Source organism: Malaclemys terrapin, chromosome 6 (genome assembly GCF_027887155.1).
Source record: "Malaclemys terrapin pileata isolate rMalTer1 chromosome 6, rMalTer1.hap1, whole genome shotgun sequence".
NCBI classification, from domain to species: Eukaryota; Metazoa; Chordata; order Testudines; family Emydidae; genus Malaclemys; species Malaclemys terrapin.
In genome coordinates, this window is record NC_071510.1 from 61,514,208 (window position 1) to 61,539,987 (window position 25,780).

A 25,780-nucleotide genomic window follows, 5' to 3' on the forward strand; every position below is an offset into this window, starting at 1 on the left:
TAAAATAAACTGACCAGTGCTTTTGACTTTGCATTGATTTACCTTTGTTTACAGGGACCATATTTACACTGTTGATATGGACACATCACAGACAGAAGAAATTTATTTTAGCAAAGTAAGTAGCTTTTTATCATCCTGAAACTAAAGGCACTAGAAAGAACAGAGAGTAAATAGGAAGTGGGCATTGTTTCAAACAGCTTTCCAGCATTGCTGTAAAAATTGTACTAGTCAAGTAAGGTGGAATTGCTAGTCATATATGGGGAAAGCTGGAATAGCAGTCATGACCTCTGTGAATTTCTTATAAGCGATTTAGCTAGCTTGATAAGCAGCCAGTACCGAAATACACTGAGCTCCCTGGAATCCAGCAAACATCTATTCATTGATATTATGTAGCTTTCTATAATTGCTATACTATACCAATTAAGAATACTAAAAATCTCATCATAAAAGGCAAAATCTAATATATTTTCATATACGCATTTTTTAGTCAGTCATGCCAGTATGCAGTAAATAAAATTTTCTTATAACATCATGCTATAAAGTGTTGTAAGAAAAACCACATTACATTCACGGGAAATTATATTCAAAATGGGAATAGTTTTTCTTGCATTGCTCTCCTCTTTATTGTGTGAATGTTTCTAGAAATGACCTCCCACCACTTTCGTCATACTAATCGGCACATGGCATACCCTATATGCAATATATGGTATTCATAGAACACCGGGGTGAATTTCACCTCAGGAAAGGAAAAATGGGCATGTTAAATCCATGAATGATGCCATATATGAGTTTGACATGATACTCATATTAAAATGAGGTCATAGAGCAGCAGAGGAAAGAAAAACTAGTGTTACATCCATGGGCAGTGGGTGAATCCCGGGCTCGGGGAGGCTAGCCCCCTGCCCAGCCCACCCCCTCTGCCTGAGGCCCCACCCCTCCCACCCTCCTTCCCCCGCTGAAGCCCAGAGCTCCCATCAGGGGGGAAGGGCAAGCAGGGAGGGACCTCGGGGTGGAGCATGGGCAAAGTCACATGGGCTGTTTCGGGAACTACAGCCTTCCCCAGCCTATTATACCCGCCGCTCATGCTTACATCCATGAAAAATGTTTTATTGAAGGACTGTAATGAATGAGTACTAACTCAATTCATTAAATGGAGCTGTCAGGTCGAAGCCATGATTATTGTTATAAGGGTGTTCGTATTTTAAGCTAGGGACTTCTTAATGAAGTTTTACTATAATTATTCAAAGCTAATACACTCAATCCGGGGCCTAACTGATGGCAATATGTGGGGTCGGGAAGGAATTTTCCCCCAGGTCAGATTGTCCATGATCTTTTTTGCCTTCCTCACAGTGGAAGGTGTGGGCAACCTGCAGGGATCACCCAGGTGAATCACACTTAATTCCCTGCCCTGTCAGGGGCCTCAGGCATCGGTGCACCTCCCATTCTCTGCCTCTGGCACATAATAGTCTAATATCTAGTCAAAAATACTTTGCTTTAATTTCAGTTGTTGGGTTAGTGTGCAGGTCCTGGGTGGTATTGGTGGCCTGTGATATACAAGTAGTCAGATTAAATGATTTGGTGGTCCCTTCTGGCCTTAAACTCTATAACTCTATAATTCAGTTACATGGCAAGTTTAACGTAACTTCATAACGTGGTGTATCTAGATTCCGGTTCATAGAGGAATGAAAATCCAATATGGGATTTACCTATAACTGTTCCAGGGAAACAATGTTAGAAAATAAAACCTGTACCTGTACTTTGATAGCTAGAGGATCTCTGAGCCTATTAGCTAATGTGAAGTAAGGAGAATAACCTGAATTGGATTTCTTTGCTCATCTGAACTGGACTGTGCCAATGTGTATGCTTTGGCTTGATAACTAATGAGTTTATAGTCCATTTGCAACAATTTGCTTTGCAAAACAACATCAAATTAAAAGAAATGATGAGAAAAGAAAAGTCTTTTTTAAAAGTGCATATATTTTTAAAAATTGGCAAATTACTAAGTTCACATGTTTGCAGGCTTTAGAAGGTGAGATGCTATCTATTCATTAAACTAGAAACCCAACAGAAAATTAAGTGAATGTTCTACATCACTGATCTTTCATTGTTATGGTGAATTAATCATGGAGAAAGGGTGCAGAAAGCTTTCAATAAATATATGTTCAGCAGCTAGTCTCCCCTAGGGAACTCTTACTTCTGAAATCAAATGCAACAACCTCTGGGCTCTAATTGATTTCTTTCTTGATCCTTGCAGAAACTGACATGGAAATCTAGACAGGCTGATGTAGACACATGCAGAATGAAGGGAAAACATAAGGTAGGCAATTTTCATTTCTCCTGCAGCTGCCACTTTAGTTTAGTTTCTTAACTATTATCTCAGACTGCTCTCTGTGATGTGGAATGGATCATGCCATTCACTTCTTTGCTAGTAATTGCTTTTTCCATCAACTTACTGAAGTCTTTAATTTGCAAAAATAGTTTGCTTTTAATGTGATGAAACATTACGACAGCAGCTGCAGTAACATCATGAAATACTTAGAAGCAGTGGGAATTATGGACACAGTGCTAAGTGTACTGACATGGCTTAATGCTGCCTCCTATAGCTAAACACTATTGTCCATTCTCCATTGGGAGTTAACTGAAGAGCTCATAAAAAGCCATAATACAAAGTGTGTGTTTCTAGATGCAGAAGAACTGATTCTGATCTCACCCCAATTTTACACTAGTGCAAACACTGACTAACATTAGTCAGCTCACAATCGGGCCCAGAGTTTCTGGACCTGATTTCCATCAGTTTTACGTTAGTGTACTGCACTGAATAAATTAGTGTTACTATTGTATTACAGCAATATATCCGAAAGGTCCTCAGTTTTGATTAAAGCAACAAAGTTCAAACAAAATTCATGAACAATAATGAAGTCTGAACTGTAATGTAAATAAAATGTCCTCAGTTCCTAGCAACTGTGTTGAAACAAATGGAATGAAAATTCATTGTCTTGTTCACTGTCAGTTAAAAAATTGTGAAACTAAAGCCCAGAATGTCACAGTGGCTACTAGCCAGCTTCATTTTAGCCCTGACAGTGAAAGATCATGGCACAAGAATAAAGCCAAACATTTGTAATATATTGTGTAAAATACTTTTTATTATTTTTCTTCAGGATGAGTGTCATAATTTTATTAAAGTCCTCCTGAAACGAAATGATGATACCTTGTTTATCTGTGGAACAAATGCCTTCAACCCTTCTTGCAGGAACTATAAGGTAGGTGTTATGTTTAGGAGATTGCAGCTGTGCGCTGAGAAATTTAACAATTTATTTTGACTGTGTGGTTGGCAGCATAAAATGTATCATTCAACATTACATAGTTTATCCTCACTTGTTTGACTTCTTCAGCATTCTATATGTGGAATCTTGATTGGGTTTCTACGATTTGCCTGGATTGATATAGACACCTCTTTGCAACCTCTACACATAAAAGTATATTGCTACTTGATCTTATCCTTCTCAGTTGTCTTGAACAATAACTTACAGCTCACTGCAAAAACATGGGCTAGTACCCTGAACTTTCTTAAGTAAAAAGTTTACTTCTGACGCATCTCAAAGTACAGGCCTGAGGCTGAGGATTTCTCATCCATAAACCATTTTGAATCTGGCTGTTGTGTTGTGCCCAATCCCAAAGATACTAGTCTAGACACTTAGGGGCTTAGCATAGTGGAAACTATGCCTTTTTTTGCTGCATTGGTATTTGGGGACCCAATTAGTAGGGAACCTGTGCAGGACTCTACACACTTCTTCATTCTGTGAAAGTGATTTCAGCAGTAGACTGCTACAGGGAAATGCAGAGGGGGAAAAGAAATGGGGTATCTACAAGGTCGAAACATCATATAGAGATTAGGAGCAGGCTGCACTAAACAACTGCCCATCTGCCCTGCTAATAAACCACATGTTAGAGCTGAAGATTCCTTCCCTCAGCCCAATTGTGTGCCAGTGTTTCTGCATTCATGCAAAGCCATTTATTCAACCTTTGTCTATTTTCTGAGGAGTAGGGTTTTAGGTCCTGATCCAGACCCCACTGAAATCAATAGGAGTTTTCCAATTGTTTTAATGAGAGTTAGATCAGGGCCTTAGTATTGAGCCTAAGAGCAGTGCACTCTTTTAGAATCTGCCTTTGTCACAAGGTGCATTTCTAACCTTTCTTTGGAGAGGAAGAAGATTCAGTTACTACTGATAAAAAGCCTACTCCTGTTCATATAGTAGTCAATGGCAAACCTCCCATTACTTCAAGGTACAGGATCAGGTCCAGGATTATTGTAAGAAGTGTCCTGAAAACAAACTGAAGATATCAACTGCCAGGAAAGCAACTACAGCAGTGATACACAGTATTACCCTACTTCTCACCATCCTTCCTCTGCCATGCTGGTTTAGCTCCTGCAATGGCTTTAGCCTGGAATGAGCTAAACACATCAACACATGTGCAGAGCAGCAGCACAGTCTTCTCTGTAGCTCTGTGTTAATTATATAGTGCAGATACCTGATATGAGGAGTACTGAAATTAGAACAACTGGTCTGGTTAAAAAAAGTCTCTCTTTTTTCCCCTTCCCTTATCCCCAACCTTCCATCCACATCATGTTGCCAAGTTTCCTGTTTCCAGTCCTAAGTTTAGTTTTCTGTTTGTCATTGCTTAGTGCTCAGTACAATTAATGCTGCTAACAAATTCCTAGGAGTCTCCTTGCCGGAAAGCTATTTTTTAGTACAAATACGGATTTTCTTGGCATCCTAATGTGAGGATCCTTTCTGCAGATGTTTCATTCCCCATGATATATGTCCCTGGCTGATTCCCTCAGCTGTTGCTATGCTCTGAGAGCCTGCACGGTGATGTCTCTTGGGGCCTACAGAAGGTCACTCTGACACCTGCACTGACTTTCCCTGACTGTATTTCAGGGATTACAGATGGCACCAGGGCACTTGAGATATGCCAAACTGAAGATAAGGCCATCCCTCAGCACTGTAAAGTGAAAGTACAGATGACCCTGGAATGTTGTGCTCCTTGCAGAGGGAAGGACCTCTGGAGCATAGCTCATTTCCTTTCACCATCACTTTAAATGCTTTCCCATCCTAGAGTAAACACAACTGATTCCGTTCAGAAGGTCTTGACAGAAAAGATACATGACAGAAAACAAATGATGACAAATCATCCATTGAATGAGTTAGGTTTCATAACATATGAGCTTAAAGTTGATTGGGGTAGCTTGATGGTGCTAGATGGATTATTTTTCATGGTCTATGATTCTGAACTCTGCATTTGATTTATACAGTGTGTACTGTTGAAGTGAGTTAAATATGTTAGAAGGATTTTACCCCAACATACAAGTTATTGATGTAGCCTGATCCTTTTGAATGGTTAATAATAATAGTATTGATTGCCAATTAATACTAATGAATGAGCTGGAGGGGGGGGGGTAATAGTGTTCTCGTCCCAGAATCAGGCTCCACAGAATTAAAACTGACAAGTTCAATATCTTGTAGGGTACCTCAGGGTGAATGGCAAAGACACTCACACTGAGGATAAAGCAAAGCCTTTGCTATCTTTATTAAAACAATCAGTAAAGACAAAAAACTCCAAACCACATAAACAAATAGCTGTAATACAGTATTAGGGGTATCTTTGGTGTCATTCCCTGCATATGCTCACATTATTATACTCAACCCTTCCTTGGGGCTCTGGGGGTGAGAGACAAAGGTCGAGCCCTGTCCCTGGCATGCCAACTGAGTCCGATGGTCCAAATCCTCAACACCCAAAGGTCAGTGGTAGATAACAATGAAGAGCTAAAGGATGGAAAGCTAGCCCCTGCTACATGGTGGCTTAGCCTATTATAGAACCTGGGCACTCTCACAGATATTCACTCTGATGCTCAGCCTTCCATGTCCAAATCTAACTTCCTCATCCTCATAATATTGGGGTGCATTTATCCTATAGGTTAACATATTAATGCCATTTACCTCTTTATCATATACGTCACCTATTGCTCAAGCAAGTTGGTGGTTAGACACATGCCAACAATTGTATCCTAAAATATCCAGGCCAAGTATCAGTTCAGTATTCCTGCATTTGCCTGGTATTATGTACCAACTCCCTCTCTTGAACAAGCTATTCCCACTTCCCCAAAATCTAGGGTAACTGTCAGGCCATTTTATCTATGCTAAGGGTCATAGGCCTATTTTACTTACTTATGCCAATGTCTTACAGGATACAGGCCTGTAGGTTCCTTGCATTACTGAAAAGTAAAATAAAATGCTAAGCTAGCTCTGTGGGCTACACTGCTGATTAATGTTGCCAGCTACGATATATGAGTCTTAAACATGTGGGATCAGCACCTCTACGTGTAGTTTACTAAAAACCCTTGAACTTCTGCATGAGGTTGAGCTGGTTATTTGTATAATTACCTGTACCTGGTGGTGAATTAATTTCCTAGGGGTTATACTTAAGCCTAAAATTTTAGAACTACCGCACAGATTAATTCTTGCTTGATGGTAAGAGGGTTGCTATATGACACAGGCCCAGTAACACCTGGAAAGTGGTCCTTTCCAACATGCAAATCAGAAAAGAGAATAGCACAGTTTTGACTAGCCCAGATAGTGCCCCAGCTTAAGAGGGAGAAAAAATGCACACATACAAAATTACCTTGTGCTTTTCCTCTCACTTGTATGGGTTGCAGGCTATTGCTCTGGATAATAGTTCTTCTGTTGCATCATTTTGAGAATAACATCCGAATATTTTCCAGAATCACAGACCGCATAGCCCATTACAGTTCAACAGGAAACCCATGTACAGAGAAAATATCAGCTGAATACTTTTGTAAAATGTAATGGGGATAAGAACGAGAAGCTTTAAAGGATGTCTAACTTACTGGATACTCTTTCATTGATTTTATGCAATGCTATAATTTTGCACTGTTCTTAACTCATAGCCAAAACCACTGCTACAAAAAGGAACTTCTTCCCTTCTATGAAATGAATAGTATCATAGTTTTTGTCCTGGGTAATAAGTTTCATTTTTTTATTCTGAAGAGATTCCATTTTTTTTTTCAGATGGAGACACTGGAGTTCCTAGGAGATGAGTTCAGTGGAATGGCCAGGTGCCCCTATGATGCAAAACATGCCAATGTTGCACTGTTCGCAGGTAAATAAGGAAAAGTGAGACTAACCCATTCCTTCCCTTCTTCCAAGTCCTGCTTGCCATGGTACAATATCCCTCCCATACAAAATGACACTTTTAAAATGTGAGAGACAAGATGGGTGAGGTAATATCTTTTATTGGACAAACTTCTATTAGTGAGAGAGACAAGTTTTTGAGCTTACACGGAGCTCTTCCTCAGGTCTCATTTAAAATGTGGCACAATAAGTGAATAATGACTCAAAATAGGGGCCACTAGAATCATTAGTGCAGGAAACTTCACAAGCTGCTGTATTAACTTCAGTACCATAATCAACATTGTCTAAAGCCTCAGTTTCCTGATTCATGTTTACTGGATTCGTGGTAAAAGAAGTGAGATAATATAACGCCAGATCAGTGTGAGACAGAAATACTGACCGCTTCTATGAAAGCCAAGGACAAAACTCATAATGACTTTAGCAGGAGCAGGCTATGGTCCTGTATTTGGTTAAAACTAAGGTACCCTTCATAATGAAGGTCAGTTCAGAGATGTTTAAAAATATCTGTGAGTGCACTCCTCTGCATCAACAAGGAAAGCAGAAGTGCTAGCTCTTTTTTTTTTTTTTTTTTTTAAGTAGAAACATCTTGACAGATCATTCCCAGCTGTGGCAGAGGAAGGAGAGAAATCTCTTGTTTTAATGATGATTTATGCTGCATGTAACCGAATGCAGTTAACTATTGTTTCTCACAGTAATTTAAAAAGTGAGTGCATATTAATGGTTTTAATTTGGGCCATTGGTTATAAAATGATATTTTGGTACTTCTTCCCTTTTATAGATTTCTGATTATATTGTTTCATTTTTGCACTTCTATTTATTATGAACTCTCGTGACCACATCTCAGGTTTGGCTGTAACATAGATGGTAAAGTGTGTTAGCAACCTAGGATAACATTACTCCTGTTTTTTGAGCGGGTATCTTGCTATTACATAGAAAATAATGACTAACTATTTGTTAGAAAAGATGTTAGAAATTCACTTGAGAGTGTAGCAGTTCATAAACAGATCAGCCACTATTAAGTGGAGATCATTGCTGTAACCAAAAAGACATAGTACCACCTACAGTGTCTGAACTGACATGGTGTCTTTTACAAAGGAGAGATTCTCTAGTAGGATGCAGCATGCCCTCACTCAGCTTAGTATAAATTAATGGCGCCATCTAATTTAAAAATACTAATGAATAGGTCATTAATTATAGTAAGGACAAAACTAGAGGGATTTTTCTGGATGTTGGGGAGTGACCTTCTTTTTATTGACTTCTCTTTTTTAATCCAAAAGAAGTTAAATGCTTCCAGAGGAAGAGGGTTTTAAAGAAACAGCATCCACTAATAGAAGTGTATTATATAAGTAGCTGCTGTATATTAGCTGCCATTCCCATGTCATAGGCACATATCACACATTCTTACAGTACCCTCATTTTAGATATGTTCCTAGGAGCAAGATACAGTGCAAGTTATCACAAATTAGTCAATTGACTAATGAGGTTCTGTGTATCAGGACTGTTGCCTTTCAGTATAAGAGGTAAAGTTTGTCAAATAAATTGTTACAGAATGGATCAAGTAAACTCGCCCGGCTTTAGTAAAAGCATTCTATGTTTGATAGGTTATAAAGTCTGATCCCCTGGGAAAAGCTTTTGTAGTAACCAGCAGTTTAGGGAGCTAGCCCAGCTGACTTTAATCTGTAGGATGTGCTTATGTGTATATGACTCTTCTTGCAGCTATTGTAGCTAGTGTATGTGAAGTGTGATTGTCACAAGACCTACTGGGATGTGGCAGGAAGGAGAGTGATTATATTAATGTTGAGCTCTGACATCCACAGCTGAAAAGTTCAGCCTTTTTATTGGTTTTAGTGTCTGCTTTTAAAACACTTATTTATTTTCGCCTAAGAAAGTAGACCTATTTTTAAACAGCCAAAATCTGATAGGAGTTGCGTGGTACAGAAGTAAGATTACTGCCCTGGTAATGAAAAGATTTGATCTGTTTTTTAAACCTTGAAGGGAAATGAAATGCTGTCTGCTGCTGTTAGCTGGAAATAAGCAGAGGTATAGGCCAAAAGGGTTCAGAAACCTCTCAACAAGGGGGCACCCACTTTATCATATATCCAGTGTGGATAAGTTCTAGCTTAATACCCATTATAGCTCCCAATGAGGTGGGTGCACCCCATACCCACTTCATTTAGACACAACTGAGATTTGAGTTATTGGAGCTGCATAATGTTCTTTTGTTTGTGTTACTGTGAATTATCATGGGTGAAAGACATTTCTTATAGCCCTATGGTACAATGACCAGATTTTGCAATTACTATCAAATTAAACTTTGTCAGTGCTTTCCTTGTGATGTTTTGCCTTACTCTCTTGTCCTTGCTGTGCCCTGTTTACAGCACATTCTTAGCTTTCCTCCTCTTATGCTCTTTAAGAGGTAAAGATGCCTAAGCATAGATCAGATATCTAAAAGGATAGAGAGCCTTCATCAGTCTCTTCACAGTTATATATTTGCTTTGCCATGCCATACACTGATAATTTTTGTGCTAGAACTCTTAAAGGAGCGGAGCTTTTTGCACATTAAAGACAAAAAAAGAAGAAATAACTAAGTGTCAATTAGCTAACATAACAAAATCAAGGAACAATGCTCTCCAGAAGTACATAGTTTGACAAACTTGTTTAAAAACTAGCAGTTCTCTTGGTCTCCCTCATATCCATTTATTTTGCTGGGATCTGTGGATAACAACCCCATCTTTTCCAGCCATTGTTCCAGTCACATTAGATTACCTATGGTATTGTGGTAGTGGTGTCTACAATGAAGCCGGGCATTCCAGTCCCAATTTATCTAATCTAGTAAAACAGAGGACATTTTCTGGGAATGCCCTGTTTCCAGTGCATCCTTCTGAAATTGCCATTTCATTTTTAAAATGAGGAACATTTCAGTCTGCCTGTGATTCCAGTTACCCACTCAGAATTTTCATTCCAAAGAGATTGAGATGATTTCATTTGTCCCATCTCATTTGATTGATGAAGGAAAATAATTACATTATTTCTCTTTCCTCCCATTTTTTTTCTTTTTCTTTCCCACTCCCCAAGAGGGAAAGCTGTATTCTGCCACAGTGACGGACTTCCTTGCAATAGATGCAGTCATTTACCGGAGCCTTGGAGACAGCCCAACCCTGCGGACAGTCAAACATGACTCAAAATGGTTAAAAGGTGAGTACACAAACGAAAAAAAAGGGAGCTGCATCTCTGATGAGAGTCTTGGATTGCTGACAGACCTCGCTGCAGTTTCATTTCATCAATGTTTTCTGTCAGATAGAAGAAACTAAATTACATCTTTTACCTACTCTGATTTCCTTCCTTCCTTCCCCTTCTTCCCTTCCCACCTACCCTCCCCATTACTGGATACTAAAAGAAACTACAAGTACCACCACAGTAAAATACATTACATCCAACTTTCCAAGCCTGAATCTTTCATTTCATAGCTATTGTGTAAAAAGATGAAATTTTCAGGGCTGGGAGAGGAGACCAATGTTTTTGGGCTGTGCCTGAACCAACTCCTTTCCTAGGATTGTGGTAGGTAACAATCAGGGTTTTATGAGATACAGAGAATTTGTTCTGCAACGTTATGATTCATCGATATAAATACCATTCTGGGGATATGACACAAAGCCTTCATTTTAGGTGCTGTATGGCTTTGCCGGTGAATTAGGCAATTTGTAAATACCTTCATTGTTAAGAAAGTTACTGCTTACCCTCACAAACGCATCATGAATGGCAGTGAGACAGTGAGCCAAGCTCAGGTATAAGGGCTTGGCTTGCATGCAAAAATGCTGAAACAGAATGGGGTTGAGGGAAGAAACCATTAGCCCAGTGTGTGTGTGTGTGTGTGTGTGTATATGTGTGTTAATACCAGGTACCCATGGAGCTAGTCCATATGTGCTACTGCTATCACTAAGTCTAGGGAACAGCAGATTGCATGGTTTGCTATTCTCTCCACGTGTGAGGTTTTGGCCATAAGGATCTACCCTTGCACCAGCTACCCATGCCCATATTTTGAATTGTTTCCTGTCTGATAAGCCATGGTCTGGGTGAAAGGGCTGAAAACAGAGCTCTGTCCCCCTCCAAAAAAGTTTGTCTCTTTGGGTATGCAATGATATGTTTTGCTCTTATCTGTGCCTTTGATTCATTTTTATTTTATATATGGTGTACACATAGACAGAATGTGTTGTCTGTTTACAGAGCCATACTTTGTCCAAGCGGTAGATTATGGCGACTACATCTACTTCTTCTTTCGGGAAATAGCAGTGGAGTACAACAGTATGGGAAAGGTAAGAGAATTGCCTTCGATTCTTTGTAATATTCAGAAAAAACTGCTCTTGGACCAGTGCTGTTAGGAATGACCTTGAAATGAGAACCATAAATCACAATGACAAGGTCATCGTTTTGAGAGGATCCTACTGCTCGAGCCAAAAGGTTGGTTGAAGTGAAACATTGCACTGTCTGGATACACAATGTGATGGTGGCGATATGTGCTGGAAGCTCTTTTATTTTCCTAACTCTGCAAAGTAAATGGCAAATTCATTTAATTCATCGTATCAGATAATAGTTAAAATTTATACTTTAAAGAGGCAGCTATATTTAGGAGATGAGAGTCAGGAGCACTAAGTAAACAAGGGAGGAATTTTGTTCTTTGGCTTATTGTAAAGAACAATTGAACACTTACTGAATAAAATTTTTTGATATTTCCACAATAGACTTCCAACTAAGCAGACAGAAAAGCTGACAAGGGTCACAAAGGTGCAGGGTATGAATACAAGCCCAGCGAGGTTTGCATAGTTTTGAGTGCCGAAGATACAAGACCCAGAGGCTGGCAGCGTGGGTTGCAGGGATTGTGAATATAAAGTGCTTTTGTTTGGGGAAATAGAAAGCTAAGCAGTCTGTATGGAAATGAGTTTATATGGGCTGAGAACTGATCTCCTGGAGGATTTATGGCTGGGTATTAAATGCCTCAGCCTTATCTTTTATAGCACACTCTTCCAAAGCTGAATTTTCCTCTGTTTGTTATTTGTCACAGATTATGGAAACATGGGATTAAATTAAGCACCTCGCTGTGTCATTTCTATTTTTTTTTTAAGGAAGTTTCTCTGATCAAAGAAATATTTCATTTTCTCTATTTTTTTCCTTCACTGCAGGTAGTTTTCCCAAGAGTGGCTCAGGTTTGCAAGAATGACATGGGAGGATCCCAGAGAGTTCTGGAAAAACAGTGGACTTCCTTTCTCAAGGCTCGCCTGAACTGCTCAGTTCCTGGCGATTCACACTTCTACTTTAACATACTGCAGGCTGTTACGGATGTTATCCATATCAATGGCCATGATATTGTCTTGGCAACCTTCTCCACCCCTTATAACAGGTAACCAATGTAGTAGCTTTTTGGTTTGTGCTAAATATGTACCGTGTGTTTTGCCTTTTCATTCCATTTCTTCTTACACTTTAAAGCTACAAGAAGCAGTAGCTATTAAAATATAAGTTTTATTTAGCATGCACATATGGGCACCCATTTTTCCAATTTTAAATACTCTAGTATTGTTTATTACATTATATGACTGATGCTTGAGATGAGTTTTAAATCATGTGCTACATGGTCACATATGTTAGGCACATTGTCCTTTATGCTGGAATCATTTTAGATAGGGGACAGAAAACTCTGCAATGTCCAACTTGCAGAGTTTCCTACTCATTCTTCTATTGGCAGAGTGTGGTTTGCCCCTCCCAGATCCCTAGAAGAAGCCCTGGGTTCTTCAAGATACATACAGATGTCCCTTGCTTCCACCCTGCCGCCTTACCCCACCAACTCCTGCTAGCCCCTGGCAGTCTGTCTTCTGGAACAGCTGATCTCTTAAGGTCTTGACCTGGCTGCCCACACATTCACAGAAAAGGGCTCCAAAGTGTGGACAGGATAGTAGTGGAAGTTAACACATCCTCATCTTGTGTTAATCGCTGTAGCTCTCACCATGAGTTTGTAGGGGAGAAACTGGAAGACTCCAGATCTAGCTTGCCACTTTCCTGTCCCTTCTAAGCCAATGGATCTGTAACCCCATGATGCTCCATTAAAGGGATTCTGAGAGGAAAACAGTGGGCATGCCAAGTGAGGGGAACTCTCCCATTTCATGAATGCAGGATCCCCTCTGTGTATAGACATGCCTTCCTGTGTTTGTACAGAACCTAGCACAATAGAGGTCTGTTCTTGGTAATGGCACTGCCACAACACAAACAATAAATAATAATGGGACCCGTTGTTCTAACACCTGCATTTTATAGTTCAGCATATAATGGCTTTCCATGACATCTGTTTAGAATTTGTTACCAGTGTATATTATAACATGCTGCTTGGAAAGTTATTAAAACATGTAACTGCATCTAATTACTGAGGTCTCAGGAAAAGTTAAAAAATGTTCTAATTAAAGAAAAATTCCTGCAGGGCCCCAGAGGGTCTGTTTCTTTTTCCCTGTTCTATATTACAAGGGACACTGGGGCTGCAACATGAACTTTATTGCTGGAGTTCATCTGCTCTTGCCGTACATTTCCCACCTAGAGTCAAAGGGTGACCCCTCTGAGGTCAATGACAAAACTCCCACTGATTTCAAATGGGAGCAAGTGCAGGCCTCCAATGTATAATTACTGCTTCTGACAACAAAATTAGAGTAGCTGCTGTGGAATGATTATGCCACAAATGCAGGACATGACTTCAAATAAAAACTAAGCAACAGGAGCAGATGATTCTGTTTTCATGCAAATCACCTAAAACAGATTTTTATTGTTTTAATAAATAAACAATATTTATTATTAATAAAAAATCAAAAGAATGCACCAGAAAGTGGGCTATATCATCAGAATTGCCTCTAAATTGAAAGTTTTCCAGGGTTTTCCATGCTGTGCTGTTAGTAATCATTAAGATGTCTACTACTGCAACCGTCAGCCCCAAGACCCACCTCCTCGCAGCTGAAGCCCGGAGCCCTGCCACACTGCAGGGCAGAAGCCCCTAGACCCACTACCCTGCTGCAGGGCAGAAGCTCTGAGTCCTCCCGTCCCCCCAGCCCAGCAGCTGAAGCCCAGAGTCCCAAGCCCCGCCCACCACTGGGCCCTGGAGATTTTATAGCATGTTGGGGAGGCTTGGAGGGCTCTGGGAAATAATCTATGAGAATTTAAGACGTGGAAACCATCATATAATATGTGAAGTATTATTCCTGTGGGCAAAGTCTTTTTTGCAGGGGATGGGAGGATATACATTGCGGCTGGAGACACTGCAACAACAGGTTTATGCATGGAGTGGCTAAAGCTAATTTCTGATCCATTGAGCAGGGCCTTGTAAAATGTCTTTGTTCACAGGAACTAGAAGGGGCTAGTAAGAAGGGAGTCATCAATCCCTGCCTAGAAGTAGGCCATGGGTCTGGGTCCAGCTCCTACTGGGTTATGGGGAATATTGGATATGGCTTGCTGTTCCCCCACTGTGCTAAGTGGATCCACCTGCTGCGATCCTCAATAGCTAGACCTTTGGCCTGCCCATATCCACTTCCACGGGGATCTCTTCACTATGCAGGGAGTGTGGAGTTGAACTCTGCAGGTGTTTTTGTTCACCATACCAAACCTCCTGCTGTTAAATTGCTTTTCACCCTTCATTAGGGGCTTAATCTTATAAAGTGCTGAACTCCTCCATCTCCAATGGGACTTGAAGGTGTTCAGCACGTGCAGGAATTGCTCTTCACCTTTCAGGATTGAGCCCTAGATACTCCTGGCACCCTCAGTTAGACTCTCAGGACCAAAGTCACCCTGGTATAACTCCATCAAAGTTACACCAAGATGAACTTGGCTCTCTCTTTAAAATGTTTCAGAATGTGGACTCACATTAGCAACCTTTGCACTAGGTCTCCTTCCATGGGACAGCCCAGTCTTTGGAGAGCTAGCCACCTCCCTTTGTTTCAAACAGGGCTAGTGAGGTTCCCCTATTTCTGTTTCATTTACTAGCCCTCTGGATGTTGCATTTTGAAATTAAAATGACAAACTCTCATTAATATTTATAAAACTATTTTCATATCAATTTACGTTCCCTTCTAAGTCTTGTGGTATCCCCCCCATAGTTTTGTTCCCACTTTCAAAGGCCAAGGAACAAGGTGTCTTCTGTGGTGTATTATAGTCCACTAGCCAAAAGCCTGATTACAAATCTTGGCCAGCTGGTGCTCAGTATTTATCTGATCAAAATCAAGCAGCGGAAGTCAGACGCAAATGCAAGAGTTCATGTGTAAACAATAAAAGGTAGATAAATGAATAATTCATAACTTAAAGTCATTGACCAAGGGAAACCTCTAAGCCCTTCCAATAGTATTTATATAAGAATGTAATTATATTTGGACATGGTTACTATCCGGTTACATGCAAATAATCAAAATCCTAATTGAAATTTTTAGTGGCTATAAGCAACACTGTGTTTGTTTCTGCAAACTCTTTACAGTTGATTGAGTTAACTGTGTATAGGAAGTCAGTTAGAAATGTACAGGAAAACCTGATGGAGATCTGAACCTGAAAGGATGTTGTGATACTGTTCAACTCTCAGTCTTAATGGGATCCTTCAGCACAGAGAGATGCATCAGCTGCAATTTCTGAATTATCTCTAGATTGTATTTTGGGGGCACAGCAAGAACTGTGAGAATCAGTACTGAGAGTGTATTATGAATTACAGGAACTTGGCTTTCCAAGTACTGGGCGCTAAATGAATAGCTTGTTACTCTTCATACATCACCAATGGCAAGCAGAGTTTCCCAGATTCTTTTCCCTGTTCAAGATTACTGAAATTCGTTCTTTCTTTAGAGGCTTTTGAAACTGACTACCCATTGGTACATTTCAAACTTTTGCATGGGGCAGCCTTTTACTGTCAATACCCGGAGGTTATAAAGTTCAGGACTAAGTAGCCTGTGACAGGAAAACTTCTATGCAGCATGTTTTTCAGTCAAAATTTTATGCATAACTGCATAATGAGTAATAATTTCTGGGAAATGTCACGTTGCAGCATCCCTGGCTCTGCAGTCTGTGCCTATGACATGCTTGACATTGCCAATGTATTTACTGGGAGATTCAAAGAACAAAAGTCTCCAGATTCTACGTGGACACCAGTTCCTGATGAGCGAGTGCCCAAACCCAGGTATGCATTCATATGCTGTGTAGTAATGGATTGTGTCTTGGTGCACACAATACAACATGTTAGACAGCTTGAGCAGCAATGTGAGATACAGATGTAATGGGAAATGCATATTTTAACTGAAATAGGAATTCAGCCTGATTCTGATCTAAGTTATGGTGGTGTATCAGTAGTAGTCCATTGAAATCCGCTTTAATACAGGTCAGATCAGGATCATACCCATTAGATCAAAATCAGGGGTTGCTTAAGATGGTATAAGTTACACATTGTCGGGAAATGAATGGCACCAATTTGCCATTTGGGGGTAACATAACAAATATAACTTAATGTGCCAAGTAGGAGGAAATAAGGCGGAAGAAGGAAAAGCAACTAACTAGAGGGTGTAAGATAAAAAAGGGGATCTGCTTTATCTAATAGCACCTATTAATTGTTTCCCTTATGTCCATTTCCCTTCCACTCCCTTAGACATGTTCATTGCACTCATTTTGTAGACCCATTAAATACCAGTTCAGTGCAAGTTACACTACCTTGCCACCTACACCCATCACACTCAGAGCCAGATTCCACTTAATGGTATACTGGTGTAAATCTGGAATAATTCCATTTATGTCAATAGAGTTATACCACTGTAACCATTAGTAGAATCTGGTCCCAAATCCATCATTTAATTTGATCCAAAAGACTTCCATTGCACCAAGTCTGAATTTGGCCCATTATGTTTTAGAGACTTACTGAACCTAGCATTTCAATTTCTTCATTAGGCCTAAGTGTATCTATCTTCAACTTTATTTGTAAGTTGTTCCCTGGACAGGAACTTTGAAATGCCATCATGTATATGTTATGTCTACTGTCCCGGGGACAGCCCCTGGGAGCACCTGAGCAGCGGTCCCTGGGACCTCGGAGCAGGGGTTGCTGGGGGCAGTCAGCCCCTGAGGCCAGTGCAGGGGCTAGCCATCGGTGGGCCCCTGCAGCAGCGATGTCCTAGGGGCCCCACAGAGCAGCAGCGCCTGGAACCCCAGGAGCTGCTAAGGTTTAGTCGGGTATTTATACAGTAAAAGTCATGGACTTTTTTTGTATGGATTTTTTGTTTAATGCCCGTGACTTGTCCATGACTCTTACTAAAAATACCCATGACTAAATCTTAGCCTTACTCATACCTACAGTACTGGGTGTCACAGTTCAGGGCAACTACACCTGTATTCCTCTCTCTGGCACAGCAACGGCACCCACTCTCAGGCTTTCAGCTCCCTAGAAGTTACCTCTCTTGGGTGGAGCCATGTGTCTCCCTCCCTCCTGACCAGGGTATTTCCGGGCTGCCCAGTTCCAGGATTATACTGTGATTTTCCCAGCAAAACACAGTCTGTCTAAACAGGCCTGCTTGCTTCTCCTCTCAGAGACAGCATGCCATGTAATTGCCAACAGTTATGCGTTATCACCCAGCACTTCCTATGCAGCCCTATTTTATTCGTAAGGAAAAAGCACTACATTAAAAACATTAAAACAATAAAAGAATCTACACTCATGCTAATAATCTTACCAGGTTTCACCCCAACTTTAACATGGGCTCTGGTAGGAGCAGTCCTTCATACCTTCACCCCAGAGGTTCCTTGTGGTTTCAGATGCAGATGTGGTCACCCCATCTCAAAAAAGATGTATTGGATTTGGAAAAGGTTCAGAAAAGGGCAACAAAAATGACTAGGGGTATGGAACGGCTTCCATATGAGGAGAGATTAATAAGACTGGAACTTTTCAGCTTGAAAAGAGATGACTAAGGAGAGATCTGATAGAGCAGGGGTTCTCAAACTGGGGGTCGGGACCCCTCAGGGGGTCGTGAAATTATTACATGCGGGGTCACGAGGTGTTAGTCTCTACCTCAAACCCCGCTTTGTCTCCAGCATTTATAATGGTGTTAAATATATTTAAAAGTGTTTTTAATTTATAAGGGGGGGGTCGCACTCAGAGGCTTGCTATGTGAAAGGGGTCACCAGCACAGATGTCTGAGAACCAGTGTGATAAAGGTCTATAAAATCATGACTGGTGTGGAAAAATTAAATAAGGAAGTGTTATTTACTCCTCTCAACACAAGAACCAGGGGTCACCAAATGAAATTAATAGGCAGCAGGTTTAAAACAAACAAAAGGAAGTATTTCTTCACACAATGCACAGTTAGTCTGTGGAACTCTTTGCCAGAAGATCTTGTAAAGGCCAAGACTATAACAGGGTTCAAAAAAGAACTAGATAAATTCATGGAGGATAGGCCCATCAATGGCTATGAGCCAGGATGGGCAGGGATGGTGTCCCTAGCCTCTGTTTGTCAGAAGCGGGTAATGGGTGATGGGATAGATCACTTGATGATTACCTGTTCTGTTCATTCCCTCTGAAGCACCTGGCATTAGCCACAGTCAGAAGAAAGGATACTGGTCTAGATGGACCTTTGGTCTGACCCAGTATGGCCGTTCTTATGTTTAAGTTGATCACAGCTTCAGCTCAGAACAAGCATAGTCATGAAAAGTTTAGTCCATCCTTTATACAGGGGTCTTTGATCTGGGGTTTCCAGGAGTAGGTAATTAGGAGACAATGGGTCTTTTTCCAGGGCATAGCTGCCAATGGCCTCCCAACTATCTACTAGGAAACCCACTTCACACATATTCTCCCAAAGAAGTTATTTGAAGTTCCTAACATTTATATTAGTCAAGTCCCTAGAAAAATTACATACAATCCTACAGTATCATGTAAACAGTTGCAATTGTAATACAATGGACCCCAAAGATATTAAATCTACTTCAAAAAGGTTTAACTTAATTCACTAAAATGAATCTTTATTCAATGAGGTTTGCTCAGGATATTGCAGGATACTGTCATTCTGCCACACTGGAGTTCTCATGCTTGTCAGAAACAAAGTGAAACCACAGTAAATAAGGTGTTCACATTGATGCTGGGTTCTCCCACCCCCCACTGGGCTGTATTTTGAACATTTTATTTCACACTGTAAAAAAACAACTTTCCCCTTGTAAATTAAATAGAGTACACTTATTCCATGAGAAAGCGCCACAGTAATGGGGCCAGTTAAAACCGGGAGAGTGCCTTATCCATGTACAGTATTTTGCCAAATAAGTCTGTACATTTATTAGACTCCATGTGGGTGGATGGACTGCAGACTCATGTATTTAAAACTTCATGATCTGCTTGTTAGGGTGGCAATAAATCAAAGTATTCCTGAGATAGGCAGAACAGAGTCCTGGACTCCCACTAAGATCTCAGCAGGCCCAAAGGAAATCTAACAGTACTTCATTTGGTGGCATTCTGAATTGTTCAGCACAGAACCTTTGGCAAATTCTTGCCTAGTGCCAGATGCTTAGAAAAGCAATTCACTTAGAAGATTTGCCCCCAGGCACTAAACAAGTACTTTCCCCCCTTGTTTCATTTAGGCCAGGTTGCTGTGCTGGCTCTGTATCATTAGAAAAGTACATAACCTCCAATGAGTTCCCAGATGATACTCTAAATTTCATCAAAACGCATCCTCTCATGGACGAGGCTGTTCCTTCAATTGTCAGCAGGCCCTGGTTCCTGAGGACGATGGTCAGGTAAATAACTAACTTCCAAATGGACTTTCCTAACCCTCTTAACATGCTGTCAGGATGTGTTAATGAACTATGCTTAGAATATTTTGAAATTCTAATAATCATTTCTGCTGTGCTGGGCATGAATCCAGCAATGAATGATGACAGTACTGAGTAGATGCCACAGAACTCCCAGAGCAGCTTTCAAGACTGGAAATGATTTCAGTCCTTTCCAACCACGCTGCACTGAAACCAGATTGCAGAGGAAATGTAGAGCAGGGAACATTGCCCTGCATGTTAGCTTATGGGCCAGTATTTGAAACAGCTCTGTAGAAAATTTTGGGTAAAGTTCAACAGATAGCCAGGGGATATGTCCACAGGAAATAAAGATGCCTGTCAGGATATGTTCACAGGATACAAAGATGTCTGTCAGGATATGTGCTGGTGTGTTTCAGTGTTTGCACAAGTGTACAAACAGAAATAATCACATAACCCCCATCTGTTCTATGACAATGAGAAAAGAAATAATAATACAGAGATTTGTACAAAGGCACATAAATCAGCAATCCTCAGATTGTCACCACCACACATTGGGAAACACATTTCTATTCTATTCTGTAAAGGTTCTTACGCTGCTCTCATCATGATAATATCTAAGCACCCTCCTGTAGCGTATTAAGCGAAGTGACTAACATCTGCCTCATGTAGTTTATTCTCTCGCTCTCATTCTCTCCCCAGGGGGAGAATTGTGTGTGCAGTATAGTGTTTAGTTTGGGTTGGGTTTTGTTTTGGAGGAGTTTGTATGTTAGAGAAGACAAGGTCAAACAAATGCACCTAGCACTTGGAGAAGAAGGTGATAAGGTTTGTGGTGGTCTGCGAAAGTTCATTCCACAGTCTCGGACTGGCCTCAAGAAAGTTTTGTCTCCCACATAGATGAGCTTTATCCTTATTGTAGAAAATTCCATTGTGCCAGAGGAGCAGAAGTGTCAACCATGGGAGCTTTAGATGGTCTTTTAGATACCGTGGGCCCAGGCCATTGACAGCTTTGAAGATAAAGACCAAGACCTGGAACTTGAGTCAGTAGTCTATTGGAAGTCAGTGAAGAGAGGGGAGGACAGATCTGATGTATTTGTGGTAGGCCATGTTGTTGAGAAGATGTGCTGCAACATGCTTGTTTTAGGTGGAGTTTCCTAAGGGATGGAGGCTTCATGCCCAGGTATATTGCAGTGCTATTATCCAGATGAAGGTGATGAAGGTATGTGTAAGTAATAACGAAGGACTGGAGTCATTGGCATTTCCCAGCCCACCAGAGAAGACAGAAAGCTGCTGTGTGAGAACTTAGCATCAACGAGGAATCGAGGCACACTCCTAAACTATGAATCAAATTGATCCATTGTGGGGGGGTGTCTTCAATGAAAGGAGACCACACCATGGCTGCAAACTCCTCTAAGGTTTTCTTCTGCCCACTAGCATCATCTTTGTCTTGCTCAGGTTCAGCTTCAACAAAGCTGCTCTTCATCATGAGCTGATGTTGTCCAATCCCTGAGCTATCTTGGTGGTAGTGGTATGGTCATATGTGGTGAAGTATAAGTTCGCCTGATTTAGCTTTTAGCTTTTCAGTATTGTGCTGACACAGCTTTTACTACCAAAAGGATGAATATGGATATGCCATCACTATTGCTTTCTATGACAGAATATGAAATTTTAAACATTTCCACGCACTCATTTTCTTTCCCTGCTCATAGAAGTCATCAGACTAGCACTTTGCTTCTGATTGGAAGAGTAATTGCTAAGTGGTTTCAGACATTTATACGCCTCTTCAGCTGGCTGCTTGAGCTTTGCTGCTGCAAACACTTTTGCTAGCTGTATAACATACATATTCACACACAAAACAGCATCAGTTTGGTGCCCAGCTACTACTCTCTGTGTGAACTAATAGGGTCAGCTCAACTGAAAAAAATAGTTTATATTTCTTATATGATTACTAGAAAGCTATCAACTATTATTTGAAGTGGGAAAAGTGATAAAATAAATGATAGACTAACTCAAATAATGACAAATGCTATGTTGTCGTGCTAGATACCGTCTGACCAAAATTGCAGTAGACACTGCTGCTGGGCCACATCAGAATCACACGGTGGTTTTCCTGGGATCAGAGAAGGGAATCATATTGAAGTTCTTGGCCCGGACAGGAAACAGCGGTTTCCTAAATGATAGCCTTTTCCTGGAGGAGATGAATGTTTACAATCCCGAAAAGTACGTATCTGGTTTTTTGTACTCATTTACGGGACAGCATTGACACGTCTGAATTTCCATGGTGCAGGTAGTCCCATGAAAAGGGAATGGCCACAGAATTCAGAGTTTTCGAGTCATTTTGAACGTTCCTTTAGTGTCTGCTTCCCTCTGTTTCTACATTTTATTTTATGTATTTTAATTTCAACACATATAGATAATTGCCCATCACAGCAGGGCCGGCTCTAGGTTTTTGCCACCCCAAGCAAAAAAAATTTTGGCTGCTCCCCACCCCAGCGCTGGGCTCCCCCCGCACCCACCTGCTGCACCAGTTCCCTCTATTGCCCCGCTGCTGCTCCTGGCCGCCCTGCCGCAGCCCCTGGGTGGCTCGGGCCGCTTTGCCCAGCCCCACCTGTGGCGCTGGGGGGCAGCCACCCTGCGGCACTTGCAGGCAGCTCCGTGCACCCCGCAGGGCGGCCCCCAGCCCAAGTGTCCCATGATCCACGTGTCGGATGGCCCACCCGGGCCTGGTGGCACGAACCAGGGCGCTCCCCACGCACGACGCGCTGCTGCTGCTGGACCTCAGTCTTGGGGCCAGCTTTGGCCACCCGCTGCAGCTCTTCCACCTGGACTTCAGCATCAGCTTGGGGACCAGGACAGCGTCTACCTGGGTGAGTGCCCGCAGGGCCGGCTCCCAAACAAACAAACCAACAAAAAGGATGGCCCGAATGCTGCCCCTGCAAATATGCCGCCCCAAGCACCTGCTTGCTTTGCTGGTGCATAGAGCCGACCCTGCATCACAGGCAGCTTTTAAGCATCCCTGACAATGCAATCCAACAAATACAAAAATAGCAGTAGCTAACCAACAACTTGCCCATAAAAATGAACCCCCCCACACTCAAAATGCTGATTCCCCTCAAAAACCCACCCCCAAAATAAGACCTCCTGACCTTCAACCCTCCTCAAATGTAACTAGATTAGTTTTGCAGCATACCATAAAGGTTAAGGAGGGGAGTGAATTTGAAAGTCAAGGAGCTACATGGAGTCGTCCCTACTGGCAGCTCCCTCTTGTATATATCCTTTTTAACAGTTGTTTATATATCTTAGGAACTATGATTTTAATAGAGTTCATGTATTCTTTTCCTCTGACCTAATAATTTCTCCTCTCTGGAATTTACTCAGATTAAGAAATCATTATGTTATAATTAAATTTGCCAAGAGAACCCATTTATAACATTATCCTACTCTGTCAAATCAGGTGCAGCTATGATGGGGTAGAAGACAAGAGGATTATGGGAATGCAGCTTGACAAACATAGCAGTTCTCTCTATGTAGCATTCTCTACCTGTGTGATAAAGATTCCCCTGGGACGATGTGAGCGTCATGGCAAGTGCAAAAAGTAGGTGTTTTGTGTCAGGGTTTCTCCCCAAGTTTACAAATCCTTTTTCAAGCCATATCGAGCATTAGAAAACTGAAGAAGAAAAAATTCCAGAATGCTTTATGATCTTCTTCTTTCTTAAGGGCCTGCATAGCCTCCAGAGACCCATACTGTGGCTGGGTGAAGGAAGGTGGGGTATGCACACAGCTGTTACCTGGTGTAAAGTAAGTAACCGTTGGCATTGGATAGACAGAGTAAAAATTAGGGGCTTTAACAATGATGCCATTGAGATACACTTTTGAACAGAACTGTGAAAAAGCCCAGCAGGAGCTCTTGGAAAAAGAATGTGCAAAATGTTTGCTTTCATCCTATTTGCATTCTCTGGAATTCCAGAGTATGATTTGATGCAAACTCTCCACTGATTATTTACCCTTAGGAAAAAGAAAAGAAGATAGATACACAGTAAGTCCCATGTATTGCTCAAAGAAGGAGAACTGTATGAGCAAGTTTGGCACTGGTGCCATCAAAGCTGATTAAAAGAGGCAATAGAATCCAAATTAGATTACTGAAGCAGTCTGACCACCGAAAACAAACAAAGCCAGCTCTCCTAATTTGCTGTGTATTACTAAAATGAATCACAGATCACTAAAGTACACCGAAAGAATTGTTGGGTCTCTTATTGCTTAACAGTGGAATTTCAGTACTTCATAACAACATTTTAGGACTCCGGATGCTTGTTTTAAATGCATTTATAAATGCCTCCTTGCAGGCAACAGATCCACCGGAAAAGTCTCATATTTTTGCCAGGTCTGACACACCACAAGATTGCTCACTTTAAGCCTTGGCTGTACTTCAGAATCTTGGTACAGGTGTATTGTTAACATCAGATAACCTCCGTATTCCTGCCAACAGGAAGCCCCCTGCTTCTTTACAGGTCCTCAATAAATATAACTGCTGTGTTATCATTCTTATACCTAGATCAGCCATCTTATTCTTTCTATTACTTTAGAATGTTTTTTTAAAGATTCACTGTAGATCTTTGTTAACTATAAGTGCCCTGTTGTATTCTCTTCATTACAACAATGTGGATTCTGCCTCAGATGGGCCATTTGGTAGAATAGTATTTAAGCATATAATGTTGACATCTATTTCTGCATCTGTGAGCATTTCTGTAGTGTTTATTATCATAGTTCCTAGGCTCAGTACCTACATATTGGGTTAATGTATTTTTCTTGTCAAAATACCAATGCACCTTCTGTAGAATACGAGCAAGTTCAGATAGAATCATAATTGCTTGCTGATAACTTCATTGTTTGTTTTAGACTTATCACTTTATTCACAGATGTTCTCCCATTTTTCATAAAGATATGTATCTGTTTGCCTGATTTAGCAATACAAGATGTAGTAGATTTTGCAGAAAAAGATGTCAAAGCATCTTCTGCACCCAAAAGAACCATTAAGAGATGAAAATAATTCAATTTGTCTGTGTTTGCATTTTGCAAGTTTCCCAGTGGTGTATTAAAGAAATGACCAGTTTTTCTCTGTATCTTTATTTCATTTTTAGATGGTATGATTTCTCTCTGGTGATGCCTGTGAGTGTTGTTATTCACACTATTATGTTTCTTTCTGTTATTTAGGTTGGCATTTGAGCAGGACATAGAGCATGGCAATACAGATGGCCTGGGTGACTGCCAAAGTAAGCAAAGCTTTTACTCCCTGTTTATCTTGTGTCAGAGAATCTTTCTGACTGCCCAGAATCACCATTACCTGCCAGGGCTTTATTGGTAGCAATGAAAAACATAACAACAGCAACCACACTTAAAGTAACCAGTCCAAGAAAAGCATTTGTGTGCCTGTTTAAAGAAAACAGCATTTTGGTTTATACAAACAATGGCACTTGTTTTAATGGCAATTGTGTTGTGGGACAAATCCAGCTCTGAAGGATATTAATTATAGTAGCTGTATACACTGTATCTTCGTTGCCATTGTAAACTCAAGGGTGGGTGGGTGGGTGGGTTGGTTGGTTTATGTGTATGATCTTGCATGCAGGGTCTCAGCTCCACAGTGCAAAATGAACATTTGTTGCTTTACAAATGTTGGGTGAGATTGTGACTTGGTCTGTGTACCTGTACATGAGAGCCCCTCTGCTCTCTTTACTCAGACCTTGAGTCGCAGCCCGCAAGGGTAAGCAAGGCTACTCTTAGTCCCTCTCTGGAACAGATGG

General features: G+C 41.0%; 1 protein-coding gene across 4 annotated transcripts in view; it reads left to right on the plus strand.

Annotated features, from left to right (window-relative positions):
* The window catches only part of SEMA6A (semaphorin 6A), a 138,899-nt gene that overhangs the window by 68,206 nt on the left and 44,913 nt on the right, over window positions 1–25,780 (plus strand). For all 4 annotated transcript variants that reach the window (XM_054031761.1, XM_054031759.1, XM_054031762.1 and 1 more), the window contains exons 4-16: window positions 55–115; window positions 2,255–2,317; window positions 3,159–3,260; window positions 7,089–7,179; window positions 10,287–10,406; window positions 11,436–11,524; window positions 12,389–12,606; window positions 16,258–16,389; window positions 19,815–19,970; window positions 22,026–22,202; window positions 23,437–23,577; window positions 23,700–23,780; window positions 25,194–25,252. In XM_054031761.1, coding sequence (XP_053887736.1) covers window positions 55–115; window positions 2,255–2,317; window positions 3,159–3,260; window positions 7,089–7,179; window positions 10,287–10,406; window positions 11,436–11,524; window positions 12,389–12,606; window positions 16,258–16,389; window positions 19,815–19,970; window positions 22,026–22,202; window positions 23,437–23,577; window positions 23,700–23,780; window positions 25,194–25,252 — 1,490 coding nt within the window. The remainder of the gene's footprint in view (window positions 1–54; window positions 116–2,254; window positions 2,318–3,158; window positions 3,261–7,088; window positions 7,180–10,286; window positions 10,407–11,435; window positions 11,525–12,388; window positions 12,607–16,257; window positions 16,390–19,814; window positions 19,971–22,025; window positions 22,203–23,436; window positions 23,578–23,699; window positions 23,781–25,193; window positions 25,253–25,780) is intronic.